Genomic DNA, 19970 nt, shown 5'->3' with positions numbered 1-19970 from the left:
TTTGTTTTACTACTCGTGGTAATTGCATGTTCGATCCTGCTCATGCTAAGATGGATAACATGTGCATTATTGACTCAGTATATGATCAGCAGCATCAATGATTAAGAATAGAAATTCTCATTCAAATCGTCGGAAAAGAACAATACGCATTGGGAAATTATTCAAACCGGAACAATGAAAAACGTCATTGGTTGGTTGGCAAGGGAAATTGTGTTAAAAATGCAGAGTGCAAGACAAACAATCATATCATTTAAAAACGGACACTCGCCAAAATAGAATGTAACTAAAAACGGATGGTTTTTCTTGCTAAAATTTCTGAGTTTTTCTGCAAAAAAGATTATCATCTGAGGAAACACTGATATATACACGTGACCACGATGCTTGATCGATCTTACTAAAATCAATGAGCTCGCATCACATTACGGTAAGGGAAAGGAATCTGTACTCGGGAAATGAACTAGTGATTACAGTTCACCAACTCAAGAGTTTGGCGTGTACATAGTTTATTCTGGCAAATGGAGAAGGCCTCCAAGCTAAGGGGAAAAGGAACAAATATTCAGAAAGTATAGGTTGTATCATTACATCAACATCAATCTGCTTGATATAGCCCATGAAAAATCTATCAACGGGCATGAAAAAGGTGGATGTTCTATATTTTCGTATATCTTATAAAAGTACGTACATCTTTTTTCACATGTTATCATCAATTGTCATAATTGAATTTTTGTTGCGTAAAGTCAAAGAAGTATCCCATATCAGTATCCTTCAGAGGAATCTCCCATTCCCCCCAGAGTCCACTTGGGCTACGCGGCCTAGAAAGAAAGAGGCCCGCGATACCTTGGGCTGAAACCGAACCGCGCCGACACCGAGCTGGGCTTGGCACTGCTCACTTGTTTTTTCACTCGCCTCGTCCCCGTGGGCCATCTTGCGCTCCTGCCTCGCCGCACGTCGGCCGGTCGCCGTCCCCGGCGGCCCCTAACGCTGTCCGCCGGAGCATCCTGCTTCTCGTCCCGTGAGTCCGTGACCAGACATAGCATTGCGCCGATGCCGCCTGTACCGGTGACGGGGCTAAACCCTAACTAGCCCCTCGGCTTGTGCGACTGTGCGTCCTCTGCCGCCAGCCACTCCTCTTCCTCTCCCGCCACCGTCGCTCTCGGCTCGCCGCGCTTCTCCGTAATCCGGTCGGCGCTGGTGCCTGAAGTCAGTGAAAGGGTGATCCAGCCGGGACCGGCCATTTTGCGTTTGACTTCTAGTCCTTGACTGGCGGTGAAGCCAGTAACCATTTTTTCTACATTTAATTCTCGTGGGATTATGTCCGGTCCAATTCCACTTTTCGCCTGTTTTGCTTCAGATTTCAATTAGTTGTATTAGTTATTGTAGTGTCCATTTACTTATTTAGTTGGCTTCCGCAGAACATTACTGTCACAGCTTCAGTAGTTGATGAATTAGATTAGACACGGTATTGGGATCATTTCGAGAATGATGGGGTCGTATTAAGGTTATACTAGTATACTAATGGTAGCATAGCATCCGTAAAGCGCATAGAGATTTACATTTTCTGTGTAGTGTATCTAGGCAATTTGGAAGTATAATCCATAGTCTACAGAATAAGGGCCCATGCAAGCATGGATGGTGGATTAAGTTCAGGGGCAGTGTGATCTTTATAATGTTAGCTATTGCACAGTTGTTGATTATCCTTTCTTTTCAATACTCAACTGATTCAAATACACTTGCTTGGAGAATAGTAGCATATAGATTGCAAGTAGGAGGTAACATGATGATAATTGGCCAATCTCCAGAATCTGGATATGAGTTTGTATTGATTGATTGCACATGCACATAGAAGGATTTGCTCATTCCTTTCTAGCAAACAACTTTGCTGCCTACCTTCATTCACATTTGGGATCATCGGAGCACGGCACTTGCTCATGCGAAACATTAGCCATTTGTTTAACTTTGCAGGTATGCCCCATCAATCAGACACGCGTTCTTGCTCTGATGATTCTGAAGATAGCAACACCATTGACCCAACTGGCATATACACCATGGAGGAATTCATCACTGAGCAAGGTGTATTGCACAATTTTCTTGAACGGATCACTGTGAAGATTCAAGCTAAAATTGAAGCTCAACAAACTGGTACATCTCGCCGCCAGAGTGGTACTAGGAGGTTTGTTGGAAGAAATCATGAATAGGGCCATGGACGACTTGTGGCTGATTTCTTTTCTGAAAATCCAGTCTGTAACGACCAACTCTTCCGAACAAGGTACCGGATGAGAAGACCCCTCTTTCTACGTATTGTCCATGCCCTAGATGAGTGGTCTCCCTATTTCACCAGAAGGAGACCCCTCTTTCTACGTATTGTCCATGCCCTAGGTGAGTGGTCTCCCTACTTCACCAGAAGGAGAGATGGTTTCTATCGCCAAGGGCTCTCACCTCTGCAGAAGTGCACAGCGGCTATTCGTATGTTAGCTCGTGGATCACCAGCAGATGTTGTTGATGAATATGTACAGATTGGTGAGAGTACAGCAATGGAGTGTTTGGAGCTGTTCGTGGAAGGGGTGATTGACAAGTTTGGTGGTGAATATTGCGATTGCCTACTAGTGTTGATATGCAGCATCTACTACAAATTGGTGAGGACTATGGCTTCCCAGGTATGTTGGGAAGCATTGGCTGTATGCACTGGGAGTGGGATAATTGCCCACCTAAATGGATGCGCGGACTAAATCATAGCGATTATGGTGCAGCCACAATGTTTCTTGAAGCTGTTGCTTCACAAGACCTCTAGATATGGCATGGTTTCTTCGGTGTTGTTGGGTCCAACAGTGACATCATTATGCTCAATCAACCATTGTTGTTCACTGAGGCGGTGAAAGGGAAAGCTCCTCAGGTGCAATTTTCCATCAATAAGAGACAATATGATATGGGCTACTATCTTGCTGATGGGATCTACCCAGAATGGACTGCATTCGTGAAGACAATACCTCACCCTCAAACAGAAAAGGAACGATTGTTTGCAAAATATCAAGAAGAGGCAAGGAAAGGTACCCAACAAGCATTTGGAGTCCTGCAATCACGTTTTCCCATTGTTTGTGGCCCAACACGTTTTTTCCAACGAGCTACTCTTGGAAAAATCATTCAAGCTTGCATTGTTTGTACTACTTGATAAATTACTTTGTACTACTTTGTCCACCATTCCTGTAAATCAGATGCGGCTGCTGGAAGATAATCAACTTGCCATCCCATCCAGTTAGAGAGCAGGAACCACACTTCTTTAGCAAAGCAGCAGTTTAAACATATGTGAGCAGCGGTTTCAGGTTCCTGATCACAGAGGGGGCATGCTTGTGGCCCCTGCCAATGCCTGTCCATCAGTCGATCTGCCGTTAGAATTCTTTCCTGCAGCAGCGTCCAGGCGAAGAACTTCACCTTTCCAGGAGGTTTCAGTCAAACTTTTCGGCTGATGTTCCGGACGTTCAGATGTGTTTTCAGACGTTCAGATTCTCCGGACGTTCAGGCGTTCACACGTTCAGATGTTTGGTCGTTGGCTGATGATCTACTGGTGTCATTTTTCTTTTCAAGACGTTGTAATGTAACTCCGGCCGTGCTCTGCTAGACTTGCTCGGTTGCTCATGGGGCTGGGGCCGTGCTAGTTGCCACCGCTCAATGCTCTCTTCTGCTGCCTCAACACGAAAGGAAACACACGAAGCAAGTCCCTCAAAGCTGAAACCTTGCCCAGCGGCCATGGAGGCGCAGGGCTGGTCGTCGCTTCCGGCGGACCTCATGAACTGCGTCGCCGACCGCCTCCTCGCCACCAACGACCTCGACTACTACGTGGACCTGCGCGCCGTCTGCCACGGCTGGCGCTCCTCCACCACCGACCCAAAGACCAGCCACGACGACGAACGCTTCCACCCCACCCGGTGGATCGTGCTCGACAACCTCTCTTCCGAGAGCGACGACACCCGCCTCTTCGTCAACGCTTCCACCGGCCGCTTCCTCCGCAACTACCACTTCGTCACCTCCACCACCGGCGGCTTCCTCGTCCTGGCGGAGAGGGAGCCCCCGCACGCCGCGCGGGTCCTCAACCCCTTCACGGGTACCTTGACTCGTTTCAAGGCACCCATGCCTGAGGCGTTATATATGGTTGCTGATGTGGTGGGCAGCTCCCACACCCTTATCGTGGTTAACAGCACTTCGTCACATGAGTCCAGATATCACAGCAATCGATCTACCATGCTAATCCTGAGAGTGAGCGATTTCATGTTGAGTACGCATCAGAGGTCGCCTTGGGTCCAATAGCGTCTTCTTTTCTGGTTCTGCGTTGTCTCGCTGTGAAGCTTGCTGCTGGCGAAATGCTGCGCGTCTACAGGTCCCCACCGCAAGGCGTCCAGCTTTTCAGGAAGAGCTCAGGCTTAGCTGGGAGGAAAATGGAGAGGGTATACAGCATCGGCGGCCGTGCTCTGTTCGTCGGCAAAAGGTGCATAACCATCCATGCTGATAGTTTTCCGTCCATTAACGCTAACAGCGTCTACTACACGAAAGAAGAAGAATATGATGGGATCTGGTACATGTATGATCTAGCTCAAGATAAGGAAGAGAGGATCGTTGAATCTAGTATCTGTATCTACCCGGCCTCAATCCTTCAGCTACTCCTCGAGTACACCATGTGTTCTCCGCTTTACCAACCACCATGGGCTCGGTTAGCTGAATATTTGGATTTTGACCTGTCGGAGCAGATGATATTGCAGATGGCGGAAATAGTGGAGTTGCGGATGGACATACCCCCGACGATAGCGGATGATGAATATGACAATTTCGTATTCGAATAATTTAGTTATGCCTTAGATTTAGTCTGTATCAGACCTGCATATGCTTGGCGAGTCTTGCAAGTCTACCCTTTCAAGTGATTGTTTGCTGTTTTTCAGATCTTAATTCAGTTCGTTGATATTCCTGACATTCAACGTTCTGTCTTGTAATGATCTTGAACTATCCGTATGAATGGTTTGTAGCGTGCATAAAGGCTTCGAATAATAATTGGACGTGGTGTTACTTATACACTTGTGAGAGCTCTTAGCAATTAGCATGCGCATATGGTTATCAGCTTTTCAGGAAGAGGTCACCTTCGAGGGAAGTGGAGAGAGTCTACAACATCTTTGATTCCTCTCTTTTTCTAGAGTGTCCATCTAGGGATCCTAGGTAGCTTCATCTGGAGACTTCAAAAGAAGAGAAGCCTCCAACTAGTAATAGTAAGATTGACACCAGATCTTCAAAAGAAAAATGACACCAAACGACGTGAGCTGGCCAGAGGTGAAATGTCAGCTGAAACGAGAAACCAAACGACGCAAGTGTGGAAAGGCTTCTTGCTTCTCTAATTATCATCACTCTCACTGCCGCTAGGTTCATTAGCTTCTCTGACAAGGGTGGGCTCAGGATTTGAGCAATGGGTATTCTTTTTCTTCAAGAATATGCAGGAGAGCTACGTATCTTTTCATTAAGAAGAAAAAGGAACATAGTTCTTACAACGCGGGCCTTCCCGGGCACACGCAGATGGTTGATTTACATGTTGTGAAATTCCATTGCAAAACTAAGGGTGGGTTCGAGGGAGGAAGTGGGATGGGACTGGATGATCCCACTTCTTCCCGCGTTTGGTTTGGAGACAGGTGGGATGGGTACATCCCTACGAGGGAATATACCCTCTAGATCCGGAATGCCTCCGTCCCACCAAAACGAGCGGACGGGGGCATCCCACTTCGCCCCCGTCACGCTCTGTTTACCCCGTCACGCGTCATTTCTCGGAGGGGAGGTTGGGGCGGCATCTTCTCCGAGGGGAGGGCGGCGGCAGCGGAGTCCGAGGGGAGGAGCCCGCGCGGCGGAGTCCGAGGGGAGGGTGGGGAGGGCAGGGGCAGCGGACTGTCCGAGGGGGGGAGGAGCTGTTTGAGCTGGTGGAGAAGATGATGTTGAGGAAAAAAAGAAAAAGAGGATGACACGTGGGTCCCACTAGAACCTGAGTTGTTACCCAAGCCATTCGTCCCTCATTTTCAATCCATCATACCAAACAAAAAAAGTGGGATGAATCCATCCCTCCCAACCAAACATCAGACGGGACGATCCCATCCTAAAAAATTAGGACGGGACCGTCCTGTCCTACCTTGTCTCCAAACCAAACACATGCTAAAACAACATAGAAAAGAGCACAGACAGCATCACGGAGCTAAAGTGGTAAGTGCTGAAGCTCGTTCAGCTGCAGCCGGCCATCCTAGAACTGACATCAGAGTAGCACCGGCTTCTATCCAGAGCTGTGGCTGCTGGGTTATGACCGTAGTGATCTGAGCAGTTGACTGTGCTGTCAATCGTCCAAAGACTCTGTCATTACGTTCCCGCCAGATGGTCCAAGAGATCCACATGAAGGAGGAGTCGAGACCCTCTCGTTTGCGCCTGTTAAAACCCAAACACATCTGCATCCACCAGTCAACCAGTGACCCAGTCGGAATAGGAGTTTGGATATTGAGTAGCCTGCTGACTGCATACCAAACCTCCTTGGTGTAGCAGCAATCCATGAAGAGGTGTTCGTGGTCTCCACTCCTTGGTCACAGAGTGCACAATTTGAATTTTCTTGGAGGCCTCGTTTGTGCCTCCTAGCTGCAGTCCACAACCTATTTTTTATTGCTAGCCACGTGAAGAACTTGATTTTCAAAGGTGCACAAGTCTTCCAGATCGCGTTGGCTACAGGGAAAGTCATGGCTCCGAGAAATAGGAATCTATATGCTGATTTGACCGAGTAAGTGTTGAATAAGCTTTGGCGCGATCTTCAAATTAGTTTGATATTTCAGTTTGTTTCAGTGAGGCAGTGAGCCCGATTGGTTTGGGCGCATTTGTTAGGTGTTCCGACGCGTGCGTTGTTCACGCGGGGACTGCGTCAAGTTGAGCGAGTCGCGCGGCATGTTCTGGAGCTCGGGGATGGCGCAGCTCGCGGAGGAGCGTGGCGCGCGGCGCGCGCGTCATGGCCTAAACAGCCGGCTTGTTCTTTGCTGTTAAATAGCATCAATAACAGAAAACGTGGTGCTCGTTTTTGGCCGCACAAAAAATCCAGCAAGTGTTAGCTTGAGTTTCTGAGCTATCATTGTCTTCCTCGTCTCCGGTGAGAGAGCTAACTCCGGTGTGTGTCGTAACAATTGGCATCAGAGCTAGTTACCGGGCTGGGATCGTACACAAGCGATCGAGTGGGCATTCATGGCGCGTCCATGCTCGGCCTCGCCAACACGACGGACTCGCTGGCAGACGCCGCCACCGCTAGGGACACGCGGTGGCGCATCGGGGAGCCGTGGTGGCGCGACGGCGAGCCATGGTGGAGCGGGGAGAGGCGCGCCCGAAGGCAGCGGCAGCCGCGGTGAAAGAGGCCTGATGATTCACCGCATCACCAAGGAAATCAACGGCGGTGGCTCCTTCGCGATGCTCACCAAGGAGAGACATGACGAAAACCGTTACATGTCCCACCAGGCGTGCAAAAGTGTATTGACGCAAAATCAGGAGGTGACCTTCACGTACTAACACACGAAAATACGCGAGTTCTGTTTTGCTTGTGTATAGGTTGTAGCCCTCTTGATCCACGGTGTGCCAGTCAATCTGACCCGCTGATTCACAAGGATAGATGAAACGTTAAATACAAGAGCGAATCGGCTGGTGTTCCGATTAGCCCTGAAGGTCGTGACGGCCGAATAGCTGATACGAGGATAGTACGATCGGCTAGATCAGCCGATGTAAGCGTAATAGATGCAAAGGAAACGTAAAACGCCACCTAAACAGCACTACGTGAACGACACTTGAAACAGATCTAAATCGGCTATGGAATAGTCTTTTGAACAAGAGCAGAGTAAAAGCCGATCTAAACTATTTCAAGCTGGATAACTGTGATAAAAGTTAAAACAACAAGATTTAACAAAATAAACCTGCTGATCTAGCAAATATCGATAACTTGTGAATAAATCTAAACAAGACACCAGCGATACGCCAGAGGTTCAAGCTTAGAAAATACTCGATAACTTGAATAAAACTAGACGAAACAACAGCGATGCGCCTGAAGTTAAAGCCTAGAAATTACTCGGTGAACGCGGAACTTACAGTCTAGCCAGAGATCAAGTTGATGCAGTCCTGCTAGCTTGGAAGAACTCGTGAAAAGAAGAAAACAATGGCGAAGTCGCCAACTTGAACGTAAATTGCGAGAATAGTAGATTTGATTATGATGTGTACATCTTTACATACCCTGCAAGGCCTCTATTTATAGCCTAAGTACAAAACTTCTAGTCCTAGTCGATTACGACAAAGCATAATATCTAGCTCTAAGGAAACAAACTATTCTAAGGAAACAAACTATTTAAATAACACGACTCGTACAGGAGTCGGAACCTATCTTTCCACCTTGCAACCTCTTGACCGACCAAAATCCTCTTTCCTTTTAACAGTCAATCTTTCCACAACCCCTGGTCTGTTAAGATCATTTTCTGCTTGTATCAGCCGAACCCATTATCTCCATCGGCTGTTTCTCATCGGCTAAACCTCTGTCATCCTCCATCGGTAAGGCTTTCGCTATCATTGGCCGAACTCTTATAGTTTCATCGGCTGAACCCTTTGCAACCCCATCGGCCGATTCTACTAGCCGTTGCTCCCCCGCTATGCATCGGCTTCTCTGCTCCCTTTTTACGCCATCTTTGACACATGTCAATAAACAGTGTCAACACATAGACTATTTACAAAACCCATTGCACAGATGAAGGCTAAACGGCGAGATGAATCTATTAAGCCTAATTAGTCCATGATTTGACAATGTGCTGCTACAGTAACCATTTGCTAATGATGGATTAATTAGGCTTAATAGATTCGTCTCGCTGTTTAGCCTCCATCTATGCAATTAGTTTAGAATTAACTCATATTTAGTCTAACTAATTAGTCTCTAAATATTCGATGTGACACGGACGCTCAAGGAACCAAACATCCCTAAAACCAGCTTGGATTGACATGCGTGATCAAGCGCAAGTAGCTAGTGGAATCATTCTATAAGCCATGTAGCCAAGCCGGCCACCAACCTTAGGAGTACTAAATCGTTCTATTGTTTAGTAATCATGCTTATTAACTAAAGTCGATGCCAATAAGCAGGCAAAATCTGGGCTGACGTCTTAGTTTACATTTTTCTTGACTGCTTTTAGCAGCAAGTTGTCACCACTTTCCAACTGCCCCACTACTTTGCATCATTTGGCTCCACTGATGCTCGGCACATGCATGGCATGTCGTTGGCTCGAGAGAAAGCTCCATGCTGATTTCTTTGATAGCTCACAATTTCACATCCAAGTCCACTGTGTGTAATTCCGACAAAAGCTGGGCTTTACGACTGTGACGAATAGCATGTGACGCCACAAACCAATCAGGACCAAGAAGTCTAAACTGTGAATTTTCCTTGCTCTTCCCATGTAGATAATACTCATCGATCATCACTGTTCTGCTACCATTCATCACCTTGCACCTTGCAGAGTTTACTCACGTAGTCACGTGACTAATTCCTTCAGCACGAACAAACTAGGCTGGAGTTTTCTTTTTGAAAATTAACTAGGCTGGAGTTCTCAACAACGGTTTTCTGTGTTATTACTTTATTAGTCTGGTTCCGATTCTTTTGTATATTGGTCTTTGCTTCTTCCAAGTGCTCTTCCCTGCTGAAAATCGGGTGCGCATCTTACAAATTTTCAACATGGTCTAATCGAGTTCTTGATTTTTCTTGTTCACAAACTCCTTATGACCGGGGTAACAATTTTTTTACTTGGGTTGCACAAAATTTTAAAGCGCAAGCCATAGAGCCATAGAGGTAAAGCAGTTCGTAATCTTTTTAAGAAAAAGAAAAGATAAAAGAGTAGACGTGTGCCTAGAAGAACACTCTATTGGGCTGGCCTGCTGGATGGACCATGTGGAACTGGGCCTGAGGGTAGCCCATACAAGGCGATCTCGCTCCAGAATCCCCTCTCTTCTATCCCCTCTCTTAACCCGTCCGCCGCCGCCGCCGCTCAGTTCTCCGCGGGTTTGTTCGCATCAGCAGCGTCTTCCACCCGAGCTGCCACCATGGTGAGACCACCTCCCCCTCTTACGCCACGCGCGGAAGATTGGCCGCCCGCTTGAGCGCCGGCAGGATGATGGTTGCGTTTGCTGACTCGTTCGCGATTTTTCCCCCTTTTCTCGGCAGCCGAAGCAGATCCACGAGATCAAGGACTTCCTGCTGACGGCGCGGCGGAAGGACGCGCGGTCGGTGCGGATCAAGCGGGCCAAGGGCGCCGTCAAGTTCAAGGTGCGCTGCTCCAGGTACCTCTACACCCTCTGCGTCCACGACGCCGACAAGGCCAACAAGCTCAAGCAGTCGCTCCCGCCAGGTCCGTGCTCCACTGCTCCTCCCATGACCCCCCGCATCCATCGGCTGCTGCACCTTTCGTTCGTTTTGCTTGCTTGCTAGTCGACTGTGTCTGTCCGGGTGGAATCAGATGAATCATTTACGGACAGGTGTAGGCCATGTTGCCGGTGTGCGAGATCGATAGGGGTAGCTGTGCCTAAACGACTGAATACCTGTACCTGATGCTTCGGGTAATTTGGCGAAGAAAAAGCTATACTTGATCGGCATACTGGGCTGTTGCTGGTTTGATGCGAAATCCTGGTTGTTTCATGTATACATTGACTCGTTCTATTTGTGCGACATACGAATTTGATTGAGCCCATTTGTCTGAGACATTCAGTATAATGACAATTACAGATAAATCAGTGGATAGTCATATATGTTATTCTGGATAGTCTAGAATCTAGATCTTCCTATTTATATAGCCTGCAATCTTTTTTTCATTCTGATGGCTTGCAGTTATCATGGCTTGTCACCGGATACTTGATTTGTTGTCAGTGTACTACACAAATAGGATGATTGGTCAGTGTGCATGATATACTTCTGCTAGTTTGTTGCTGTCATTGTGTATGACATAATGCTTTCTACCTATGCATGGCTACTGTAACCTTGGACTGGTGTTTATCCTACTATTAGTTCAGACTATTGTAAGTTTGTAACTATAAAACCTTGGTCTGAACAAATTGTGCAGAATATATTTATAGATTCATGCTGCAAATATGATAATACTGTGCACATGTTTTGTGAATCCTGAAATTTACATGTTCTGCATCATGCCAAGTCATTTTGATGTCAGGTCTAGTGTTCTGAATCTATTTTATTACTTATATGGTTTATGTGTGTACAATTTGCAGAGTTGCCCCGCTTTACACATACTGATTGTGATTTTCCCTTCTTGCAGGCTTGAGCGTTCAGGAGATTTAAGTAGCAAGCCAGAATATGCCCTGTGCGGTTTCAGAGATGTTTCAGAGATGTGTCTTCCGCCAGTATTGCTTTAGTATAATGCATAGGTGGCTTAAACCATGTTTGAACGAATTATGAAGTTTGAGTTTGAAAAGTGTAATGTTGGAAGTGGTGTTTTGGACCTATGATCCTGTGGTGTAATGGTACTCCCCTGTGGAGAAGATAACGGCCTATCATATTGTTCTAAGTCTGAATTTTGTGTCCCCTTTTCAGATTTCTGCTCTGTTCCAAATTCTGAGTTGCCCATCATAATTTATAAGTGTACCTGCAAGCTGCGGGTTGTTGTTCATGCTATATTTTTGTGAAAAATTTTGAGCTAAACGTTTGTTCAGTGAATCATAAGCATGTATGTTTTGAAGTTCTGCTACGCGCAATGCTCTTGAATGGATTAAGAATTAAGATGAAAGAATTAAAAAAAAGGAGGGAATAAGTTTCAAATACAATTTAATATTTTTTTCTATTAATAGTTTAATATCAACCGTCAGATCCTTATCACTTTAATCCCTCCCTCCCCCAATCCTTTTCGGCTAGCCGCTGCGAGCCTGCGACCTCGCCGCTCCTCCGCGACGCGCCTCCTCCGTCCTCCCCCGGCGTCCCTACCCGTGCGTGGCCCTGCGCCGACCCCGACGCGTCTCGCAACGGCATGGTTGACTGCCCGCGGCTGCTTCTGCCGGCCGCGCGGGTCGCCGCCGCCGTTCACTACCCCCGCTGCACCGCTCGCAGTAGCTTCAACCCGGGGCGCTCCCCCTTCTCCGTTTGTTTCAGCCGCCGCCGCCGGAACCCTATTCCCGGTGAGTCTGTCTCCTCATTCCCTCGTGCAAGCAAGCATATGCAATCGGGTTCATGAAATTGCTGCAACCAAACCTCTTAATTTCAACAAGATTAAAATTAGGATTAGTTCGAGAGAAGAATTACAGCTGGTGATTTATGCGTTAGTTTTCTTATCCTCTGGATGAAACGTTGACAGACTTGGATCAACACAGTGCAATCTGCATCCGCTGGGACCGGAAGCCAGTCGAGCGTTGCAGATGAACCGGAGGCTGCCGAATGGGCCATGCAGGGTAACTTTTCTGCTAGCATTCTTCATTTGGTGCATTTGCTAAGAGTAAGACCACTTATTGTTATGGTACATAAATGCACCGGATTCTACCAATAGCTTTGAAAAACGTGCAGATTTCTACGCTTTGCGGAAGGAGGTTGAGTTGGCTATAGAGCGCGTAAGTGAAGTCAGGCAGTCTGCAGGTTTGGAACAGCTTAAGGAGGAGATCGCTTCGCTCGAGAAGAAGTCAGCAGATAGTTCTTTGTGGGATGATCCTTCCAAGGCCCAGGAGATACTTGTTTCTCTGACGGAGCTCAAAGACAGAGTCAAGCTTCTCAACGATTTTAAATCACAGGTTTGAGCATTCATGGCATTGATGATGAACTGAATGTACTATTTCACAGTTCCTATGATAATAGTGATGACACATTTGCAGCACCTACATATTTATGCAATTCATAATAATTAATTAACAAAAATAAGAATCTACTGCATATGTCCCAGCAACTGTTCTGAATTGTATATGCTATCACTTTTGGTGGAAGAAGAATGACGTATGGCAACAATTTGGCATGAACACTACTAGTTCTTAGTTGTAGTGGTCCTTTTGTGCTTGTAGGTTGAAGAAGCTGAGACCATTGTGAAGCTTACTGAGGAATTAGATTCCATAGATACTGGTCTTCTTGAGGAGGCTTCAAATATTATAAAGTCATTTAATAAGGCATTAGATAACTTTGAGACGACACAGCTGCTTTCTGGACCATATGACAAGGAAGGTGCTGTAATTAATATTTCTGCTGGTGCTGGTGGCACTGACGCTCAGGTAAGCCTTCACTATGTTTATATGTTTTCTTTGTATAGTTGAAGAATACTTCTTACTTAAACTCACTTTCCTTAGGCACGGTGGTTGTATTCACTAACAAAGATTGAACACTACAGTTAGTTTTTAAGATCATATGTATTAGTCATTAGGTACTTTGCGTAGGAAGAAATTAAGCCTGTTACTTTCTTTTTCTTTGTATCACCAACTATTCAACTTTGCAATAGCTTCCCTATGCAAACCTGTTCTCATAAAAGGGTTGTCATGATACCATGAAGAGACACTGATGAAAGAAAAACTAGTCCACAGATGTTGGAAGTTTAGCTGTTTTCGAAAGTACAAACAATGAACCATGATACAGAGATCGCATTCTTGATGGCTATTCCATGCACTAGGCTACTGGCTTGCAATATGTACATCATTATTTGTTACATCTATGCTATGTATGTAGACATGTAGTTATGTACTGGTCTCATGTAAGAATGGCAATGACTGGATTTTTCATTCGAAAGCATGTGTTTGCTTACACAAAGTGTGCTTGCATTCTGTTAAAACTTTGTTTGGTCTTTGCAGGATTGGGCTGACATGTTACTAAGGATGTATGTAAGATGGGGAGAGAAGCAGCGTTACAAGACAAGAGTAGTTGAGAAATCACCTGGTGAAGAGGCTGGTATAAAATCAGCAACAGTTGAACTAGAGGGAAGATATGCCTATGGCTATCTCTCTGGTGAGAAAGGGACACACAGGATTGTCCGCCAATCACCATTCAATGCTAAAGGGCTTCGGCAGGTAATATTTTCATTTCACAGTTCTAGTTCAGTAAATTTATCAACACTTTTTCATGAGCTAAAGGGATAAGACTACCATTCCTTTCCAATTCTTAGTTTTCTTCTATATGTACTACTTTATGCAGACAAGCTTTGCTGGTGTTGAAGTTATGCCTCTTCTTCCGGAAGAATCCATGGCTGTGGAAATACCTGAAGAGGACCTGGAGATAAGCTTCACAAGAGCTGGAGGTAAAGGAGGCCAGAACGTGAACAAGGTGGAAACGGCTGTTCGCATGGTCCATATTCCTACTGGCATTGCCGTTCGTTGCTCAGGTATCATTTCAGACCAGCTTGCATCACATATGCTGAACAATTACACAATCACTCTTCTTTGTTATACGAGAATTGGAAGCAACTGCAGGTTATACGAGATAAACCTGACGTTTGTTTTGCGATGCCCAACTTTGCAGAGGAGAGGAGTCAGCTGGCCAACAAAATAAAGGCTCTCAGCCGGCTCAAAGCGAAGCTGCTGGTGATCGCGGAGGAGCAGCGTGCATCGGAGATCAAGCAGATCCGTGGTGACATGGTGAAGGCAGAGTGGGGGCAGCAGATACGCAACTACGTCTTCCACCCCTACAAGCTCGTCAAAGACGTCCGGACAGGGTGCGAGACTTCAGACATCACCGGCGTCATGGACGGCGAACTCGATCCTTTTATCCGAGCGTACCTCAAGTACAAGCTCACTGCAGCAGCTTCTAGCTGATTTTGAGGAACAAAGCAAACAAGCGACTGTCCCCTATGCAGTATCATCCATTTTTGGTGCAAAGACCATCGCTTTTTTTCCCTTTTCTTGATGTAGCAGACTTTCATTCATAGTAGTAGCATCTTATGTATTTCTTGATTTAGGAATCGTAACAGATAAAACCAATATAGAATCGTGGTTTCCGCATTCATAGTAGCTGCCGCGCCTGTGAATGTCGATCCAAATACAGCACATTTGTCAGCGATTTTACATACTGTATGTTATTAAAGTTGATATGGTCCTTGAAAATCATGCGTCCGAGTTGGTTGTCGAAGTTGTCGTAGCGGTGGTGGAAGCTCTTCCTTTCGCTGCCTAGATATCCAGTAGCAACACGTCGACATTGGATTTGACGGAGAAAGATGCTCGTTGAAGCATACCGGCCGGGGAGACACATAGCGCCTTCCAGGTTCCAGCTGGCACCACACACAAATATTAGTATTCCGGATTATGGTCCAACATGCCTGAATCTGACCAAAATCTTCATCACGCAAAACGTGTAGCTCGGGAAGCCATTAAACCGTGGAGGATGTTCGCAGAAGATTTTGAAGGAGCAGCAGTTTATACCTGCCAAGTCATGTTCACGTCCAAACAGGACTAGGTACAGAGTACTATTCACCTAAAAAAACATGATAATGTTTGTCACAAGTCAGTTGATACTACAAACTTCCAATAAATAGCACCAGCAATCATGCCAAATAAACAAAACGCTAACACTCTAATACCACTAATTTAGTGGTGTGATCCCCAATCATCATCACAGAACCAAACCAATCGCGGGTTACTCCTAGTAGTAGCTTCCTTGAGTTGAGGTGCTAAGCACCCGTTTGGATACACAACGCTAAACTTTAGCACAGTACTAAATTTTAGCACCCTCAAATGAAGTGCTAAAGTTTAGCACTTGAGGTTGTTTGGATACAGTAATAAAGTTTAGCACGTTGGGTGAGAAATGACTACATTGCTCTCATTTATGACTGGCTTGGGAAAAGTGGAGAGGAGAGAGAGGAGGCAACTAGGAAAAAAGTGGGCTTGGGAACCACTTTTAGCACCCATTAGCACCTTTTAGCACCCCTTGGGTGTGCTAAAGAAAACAAGGGTGCTAAACTTTAGCACTCACCTTTTAGCACCCCTGTTTGGGAGTTCAAGTGCTAAAAGTGTGCTAAAAGTGAGGTGCTAAAGTTTAGCACCCCTTTCCAAACACCCCCTAAGTCACATCAAATATTCGGATGCTAATTAGAAGGACTAAACATGAACTAATTACAAAACTAATTGCACAACCCCTAGGCTAAATCGCGAGACGAATCTATTAAGCCTAATTAATCCATCATTAGCGAATGTTTACTGTAGCATCATATTGTCAAATCATGAACTAATTAGGCTTAATAGATTCGTCTCGCGATTTAGCCTAGGGATTGTGAAATTGGTTTTGTAATTAGCCTATGTTTAATACTCCTAATTAGTATTCAAACATTCGATGTGATAGGAGCTAAAATTTAGCCCGGGGATCCAAACACCCCTAAGTTTGCATCTCATGACATTCGACTCTTCAATACCACTACAACAGTGTCTGTTGCGTTTCGATCTCCCATCTTTCTCCACCATATTTACCTGGCAATTCAACATGTTCTGGTCCATGTGAGCTCTTTCCTCGGAACAGTTTCCCAGTATCCTCCCACCAGAGGGAATTGAGCCTTCATCTTCGTCCCAATGGAATCCATATGTCGCAGCAATTGTGGAAACGACATAGGCATCCTCTTGAATGCTGGTGATGTAGCTCCAACGCCGCACACAGGACTGCCATTCATACCTTGCCTTACTTGAGGAAACAATGCTATAGATATCCTCTCGAGTGCTGGGCGTGCAACCCCAACCCCAAACAGAACATCAGCAAGCTCCATCTCACAGTCTGTTCCCATGAACCCGCTGATCCTTATCTCTCGAAGCAAGCCTAGTTCTAGTTGATCTCTACATGCTTTCCACGGGTTGCAGTCAGAGCTTTGCCATGGCTTTTTGATTTCAGTGTCCCCGTTATTCTGATAGATCAATTCGGAGGGGGTTTGTAAACTTCATTGATCAAACCAGCACATAGAATTCCAAATATATGTGTGAAATTACTTCTAATTTTAGCCTACTTACATATACAATGCACGTCACTAGAGATTAAAAAAAAAATTGATAGGTTACCAACAAAAAGGGACTAAACGAGGTGCCTATCGTTTATATATCTTTCCTATAATAGCATTTTGTTTTCCAAGCTTTATCTTCAAAAAGGTGCTACACTACATGGTGAATCAAAACGAAGTAATTGATGGAATTCAGGAAAAAAATCATTATGATTGAAATCTTTTAAGGAGAAAAGAACTCACCACTGCCAAAGTAACCTATCCCATAAAGCAATGTACTATGAACTATGAAGACATCGATACTTACCGGAACCATAAGATACTCTGGATCCAACCTTGAAAACTGGTGCAGCATTGACAGGTCAATGTGAAGCCGTGTCAGGTTGGGACATCGCTTGAGGAATGAGAAGATAATTGGGGCAATGGGACAGTTGATAAACCTCAAAATCGCAACTAACCGCAGGGAGAGTACCCTGATGTTAGGAAGCTGCGGTACATGGTCCAACTCCTGTGCTAGAGAGTACCTCAAAATTAGCATGAGAAAAAACATGTGTCTATATGAGTCTGGGCTACAGAGCTAGAGTACCTTAGCTTAAAAGCTCAGAAGTCAGAACACAAACTTAAACACGTGCTGATACCTCTTGAGTTAACATGGATGGAGTAGTGAAGTCTGGAATGTCAATGCAAACACTCAGATGGATGGCACTCGAGCACATCTCCAGTAACCGAACAGCGCTGGTCGACCCGAACTCATTCTCGGGCAAGTAGAAAAGGAGACCAGACAGACGCCGGATGCAATGACTGCCGTTCAGGAAGCTGAGGTGCTTCGGCACTCGGCAGAAAGCCGGACCAACCGACAGCCTCAAGCCTCGGCGCCGAGATCTCAACCACGGTGTAAATGCCCCACTGCGACACAGATCCAAAGCAGGAGTGCACACCCAGCACCCGGAGATTAGCAGACACCACCTGCAGCTTGTTAAAGCTCTCGACGCGATCGACCACGAGCTCCTCGAGCATGTCCAGGTGGAGCACGAGCGGCCACAGGCGCAGCCCCCCACTCACCTTGCTAAGGCGCAGCTTCCTCAGCCGGGGGCAGCACGACGACAGGAGTTCCCCGAGCGGGCGCACGCGTTCCTGCAGACGCACCCTCGAGAGGCTCAGCTCCGTCAACGCCCCGAACGACGTCGGTGCGTCGGGCCCCGGGAGGACGAGCGGGCCGTGCTGGAAGGAGATGCCGCTCGGTACCAGGGTAATCGAATTGGCTCTCAGGCCGCGGGGGAGGGTCAGCGGGCACAGCGGCCCCGGCGCCATCACCGAGACCGAGACCGATTCGACGACGCGCTCCATGGCGTCGCGGAGCCACGCGGCGGCGGCGGGGCCGCGGTTGGACTCGCAGCCGAGGGTCACATTGAGCGCGGGGACGTCGGGCGAGCCGTACCGCGCGAGGACTTCGCGCGCGAAGCCGAGGAACCGGTCCTGGAGGCGCTCGTCGGAGAGGTTGAGCGCTGGTGCGTGGGCCCAGGCGCGGAGCCACCGCCTGGAGAGCACGGACGAGCGCACGGCGTCCGCGGCAGGGAGTACGGAGAGGACGTGCTCGAGTATGCCGTCGGGGAGGTCGCTGAGCCGGTCATCGCCGCCGCCGCCAACTGCAACCTTACGGTTTCCGGCCATCCCGCGTCTACCTGTTTGGTGGGTGGATAAGAGAGGGGCGGGCGGCGGCCGCGACAAATGGAGCTGCGGTAGGGTTCCTTCACGCCGGCGACGCTGGTGGGAAGCGAGGCCAGAGGAGGGAGAGAGGCGACACGCCGACGACGACGCGGCCGCGCGGCGCGAGGGTTTTCGTTCGTTCGATTCCGGGGATTGGAGGACGGCGTGGGGAGAGGAGGAGAGCGAGCCAGGCTGTAGGCTGGCAAGGATGTTGGGCGGCCTTTTCGACAGCCCACATATAGAACGAGACGATACAGGCCTCGTTACACAAAGTGCAGTTTCGGCCCACTATAGAATCGTGAATCAGTTACATTTCCGCCCAACTTCCAGCTTGCGCCGCTTTTCCCCGCCTCGCTCGTCGACTCACTTCTCTCCCTCTCCCTCTCCCTCTCCCTCCCCGAGAACATATCCTGTATGTACTCCCACCCCTTAGTGTACTCCCGTACCCCCGCGAAAAAAACCCAACCAAACAGTGAATGTAAAATTCAACCAAAATTATGGATGGATAGTGACATAAAAATCTAAGTTTATGCAAAATTTGAGATGCAACAAAAAATCTATGCAAGGAAATAAAAAAAAGTGAAATCAGCATCTGAATAGTGCGAGTTGCATCTGTTCATCTCTGGACCTGCATTCGTGACAGTTAAACCTTTGATTTCTTTTTTTTTCTTGCACAAAATTTTGTTCATCCTCAATTTTTGCATGAGTTGAAAGATAACGAGATGCATCCATTCATATTTTTAGAAAAAAAATTAATGCATGTTTAGAGGTGCATTTGCAGGTTGGGAGCACGGGACCAGTGGGAGCACCAGATACATTCTCCCTCCCTCCCCAATCGGTACACTGTACACAACAGCGTCGGTATGTAACTGATTCCTGATCTCGCTGGCGGACCCCGATCTGGTGGACCTTGCCGTACGTCATCGCCATGGCTGTCGTCGTCTCTCTCGCTCGTCTCGCCCTCTATCATCAAAAGAGAAAAAGCGTCGCGCAGCGTCGTCGGTCCAGATCCAGCATGCGGAGCCCACTCGCCGGCAACCCTGGGCCCGTGGCGCACCCTCGCGAGGAGGACGCCGTCGCCGTCGATGTCCTCGCTCCCGCAGGCGCAGCTGTTACTCGCCTGTATGACGACGTGAAAAGAAAGCAGCGAAGGCGAGTACAAAGCCAAGCCTGAAACGCTTCATGAACGGCGACCTGTCGTTCAAAGCAAATGGCGGGCATCCATAGCCTGGGGCTGCCTGTCGCAGTTGCTGTTGCAATTGGTCAACCATAACATATTAACATTTATTTCAAAAAAATAACATATTAACATTCCCAAGATTATAATTT

The 19970-nt window shown here is 47.1% G+C and overlaps 3 protein-coding genes and 1 pseudogene across 4 annotated transcripts; 3 read left to right on the top strand and 1 right to left on the bottom strand.

Annotated features, from left to right (window-relative positions):
- The first annotated feature begins 1927 nt into the window (after nt 1-1927).
- On the top strand, nt 1928-3208 carry LOC117844419 (uncharacterized; annotated as a pseudogene).
- A 6738-nt stretch (nt 3209-9946) lies between these two features.
- Nucleotides 9947-11580, top strand: LOC117845174 (large ribosomal subunit protein eL38z/eL38y). Its single transcript, XM_034726116.2, has 3 exons — nt 9947-10104; nt 10223-10406; nt 11325-11580. Exons 1-3 carry the CDS (start codon nt 10102-10104, stop codon nt 11345-11347), a joined length of 210 nt encoding a protein of 69 aa, XP_034582007.1. The 5' UTR covers nt 9947-10101; the 3' UTR covers nt 11348-11580.
- Nucleotides 11581-11915: 335 nt separating this feature from the next.
- On the top strand, nt 11916-14965 carry LOC117845171 (peptide chain release factor PrfB1, chloroplastic). Of its 2 annotated transcripts, none has more exons than XM_034726108.2 (7): nt 11916-12177; nt 12370-12447; nt 12560-12780; nt 13045-13248; nt 13819-14034; nt 14159-14345; nt 14483-14965. In XM_034726108.2, the coding sequence occupies exons 1-7, from the start codon at nt 12030-12032 to the stop codon at nt 14773-14775; spliced, it is 1347 nt and encodes a 448-aa protein (XP_034581999.1). In that variant the 5' UTR covers nt 11916-12029; the 3' UTR covers nt 14776-14965. The 2 variants fall into 2 exon arrangements, with proteins under 2 accessions (XP_034581999.1, XP_072147673.1); XM_072291572.1 differs by having other exon boundaries at nt 12130-12177; nt 12354-12447.
- LOC117845172 (F-box protein At5g03100) lies at nt 14888-19066 on the bottom strand. The gene is made up of 2 exons (XM_072291574.1): nt 17521-19066; nt 14888-17442 (listed from the first exon to the last, which is right to left on the bottom strand). The coding sequence occupies exon 1, from the start codon at nt 18603-18605 to the stop codon at nt 17685-17687; it is 921 nt and encodes a 306-aa protein (XP_072147675.1). The 5' UTR covers nt 18606-19066; the 3' UTR covers nt 14888-17442; nt 17521-17684.
- Nucleotides 19067-19970: the final 904 nt, after the last annotated feature.

The sequence above is a fragment of the Setaria viridis genome, chromosome 2 (assembly GCF_005286985.2).
Source record: "Setaria viridis chromosome 2, Setaria_viridis_v4.0, whole genome shotgun sequence".
NCBI lineage: Eukaryota > Viridiplantae > Streptophyta > Magnoliopsida > Poales > Poaceae > Setaria > Setaria viridis.
Note: the sequence above shows the minus strand (reverse complement) of the source record. Positions and strands in the feature narration are given on the sequence as shown.

What these genes read in the sequence shown, in the direction of transcription:
- LOC117845174 (XM_034726116.2), top strand. An exon ending in CAAGCAGTCGCTCCCGCCAG is followed by an intron (nt 10,407 to 11,324) that starts GTCCGTGCTCCA and finishes CCCTTCTTGCAG; the next exon opens with GCTTGAGCGTTCAGGAGATT.
- LOC117845171 (XM_034726108.2), top strand. Translation starts at nt 12,030, where the DNA reads ATGGTTGACTGCCCGCGGCTGCTTCTGCCGGCCGCGCGGGTCGCCGCC. An exon ending in CCGCCGGAACCCTATTCCCG is followed by an intron (nt 12,178 to 12,369) that starts GTGAGTCTGTCT and finishes GGATCAACACAG; the next exon opens with TGCAATCTGCATCCGCTGGG. An exon ending in CTGGTGGCACTGACGCTCAG is followed by an intron (nt 13,249 to 13,818) that starts GTAAGCCTTCAC and finishes TGGTCTTTGCAG; the next exon opens with GATTGGGCTGACATGTTACT.
- LOC117845172 (XM_072291574.1), bottom strand. Translation starts at nt 18,605, where the DNA reads ATGGCCGGAAACCGTAAGGTTGCAGTTGGCGGCGGCGGCGATGACCGG.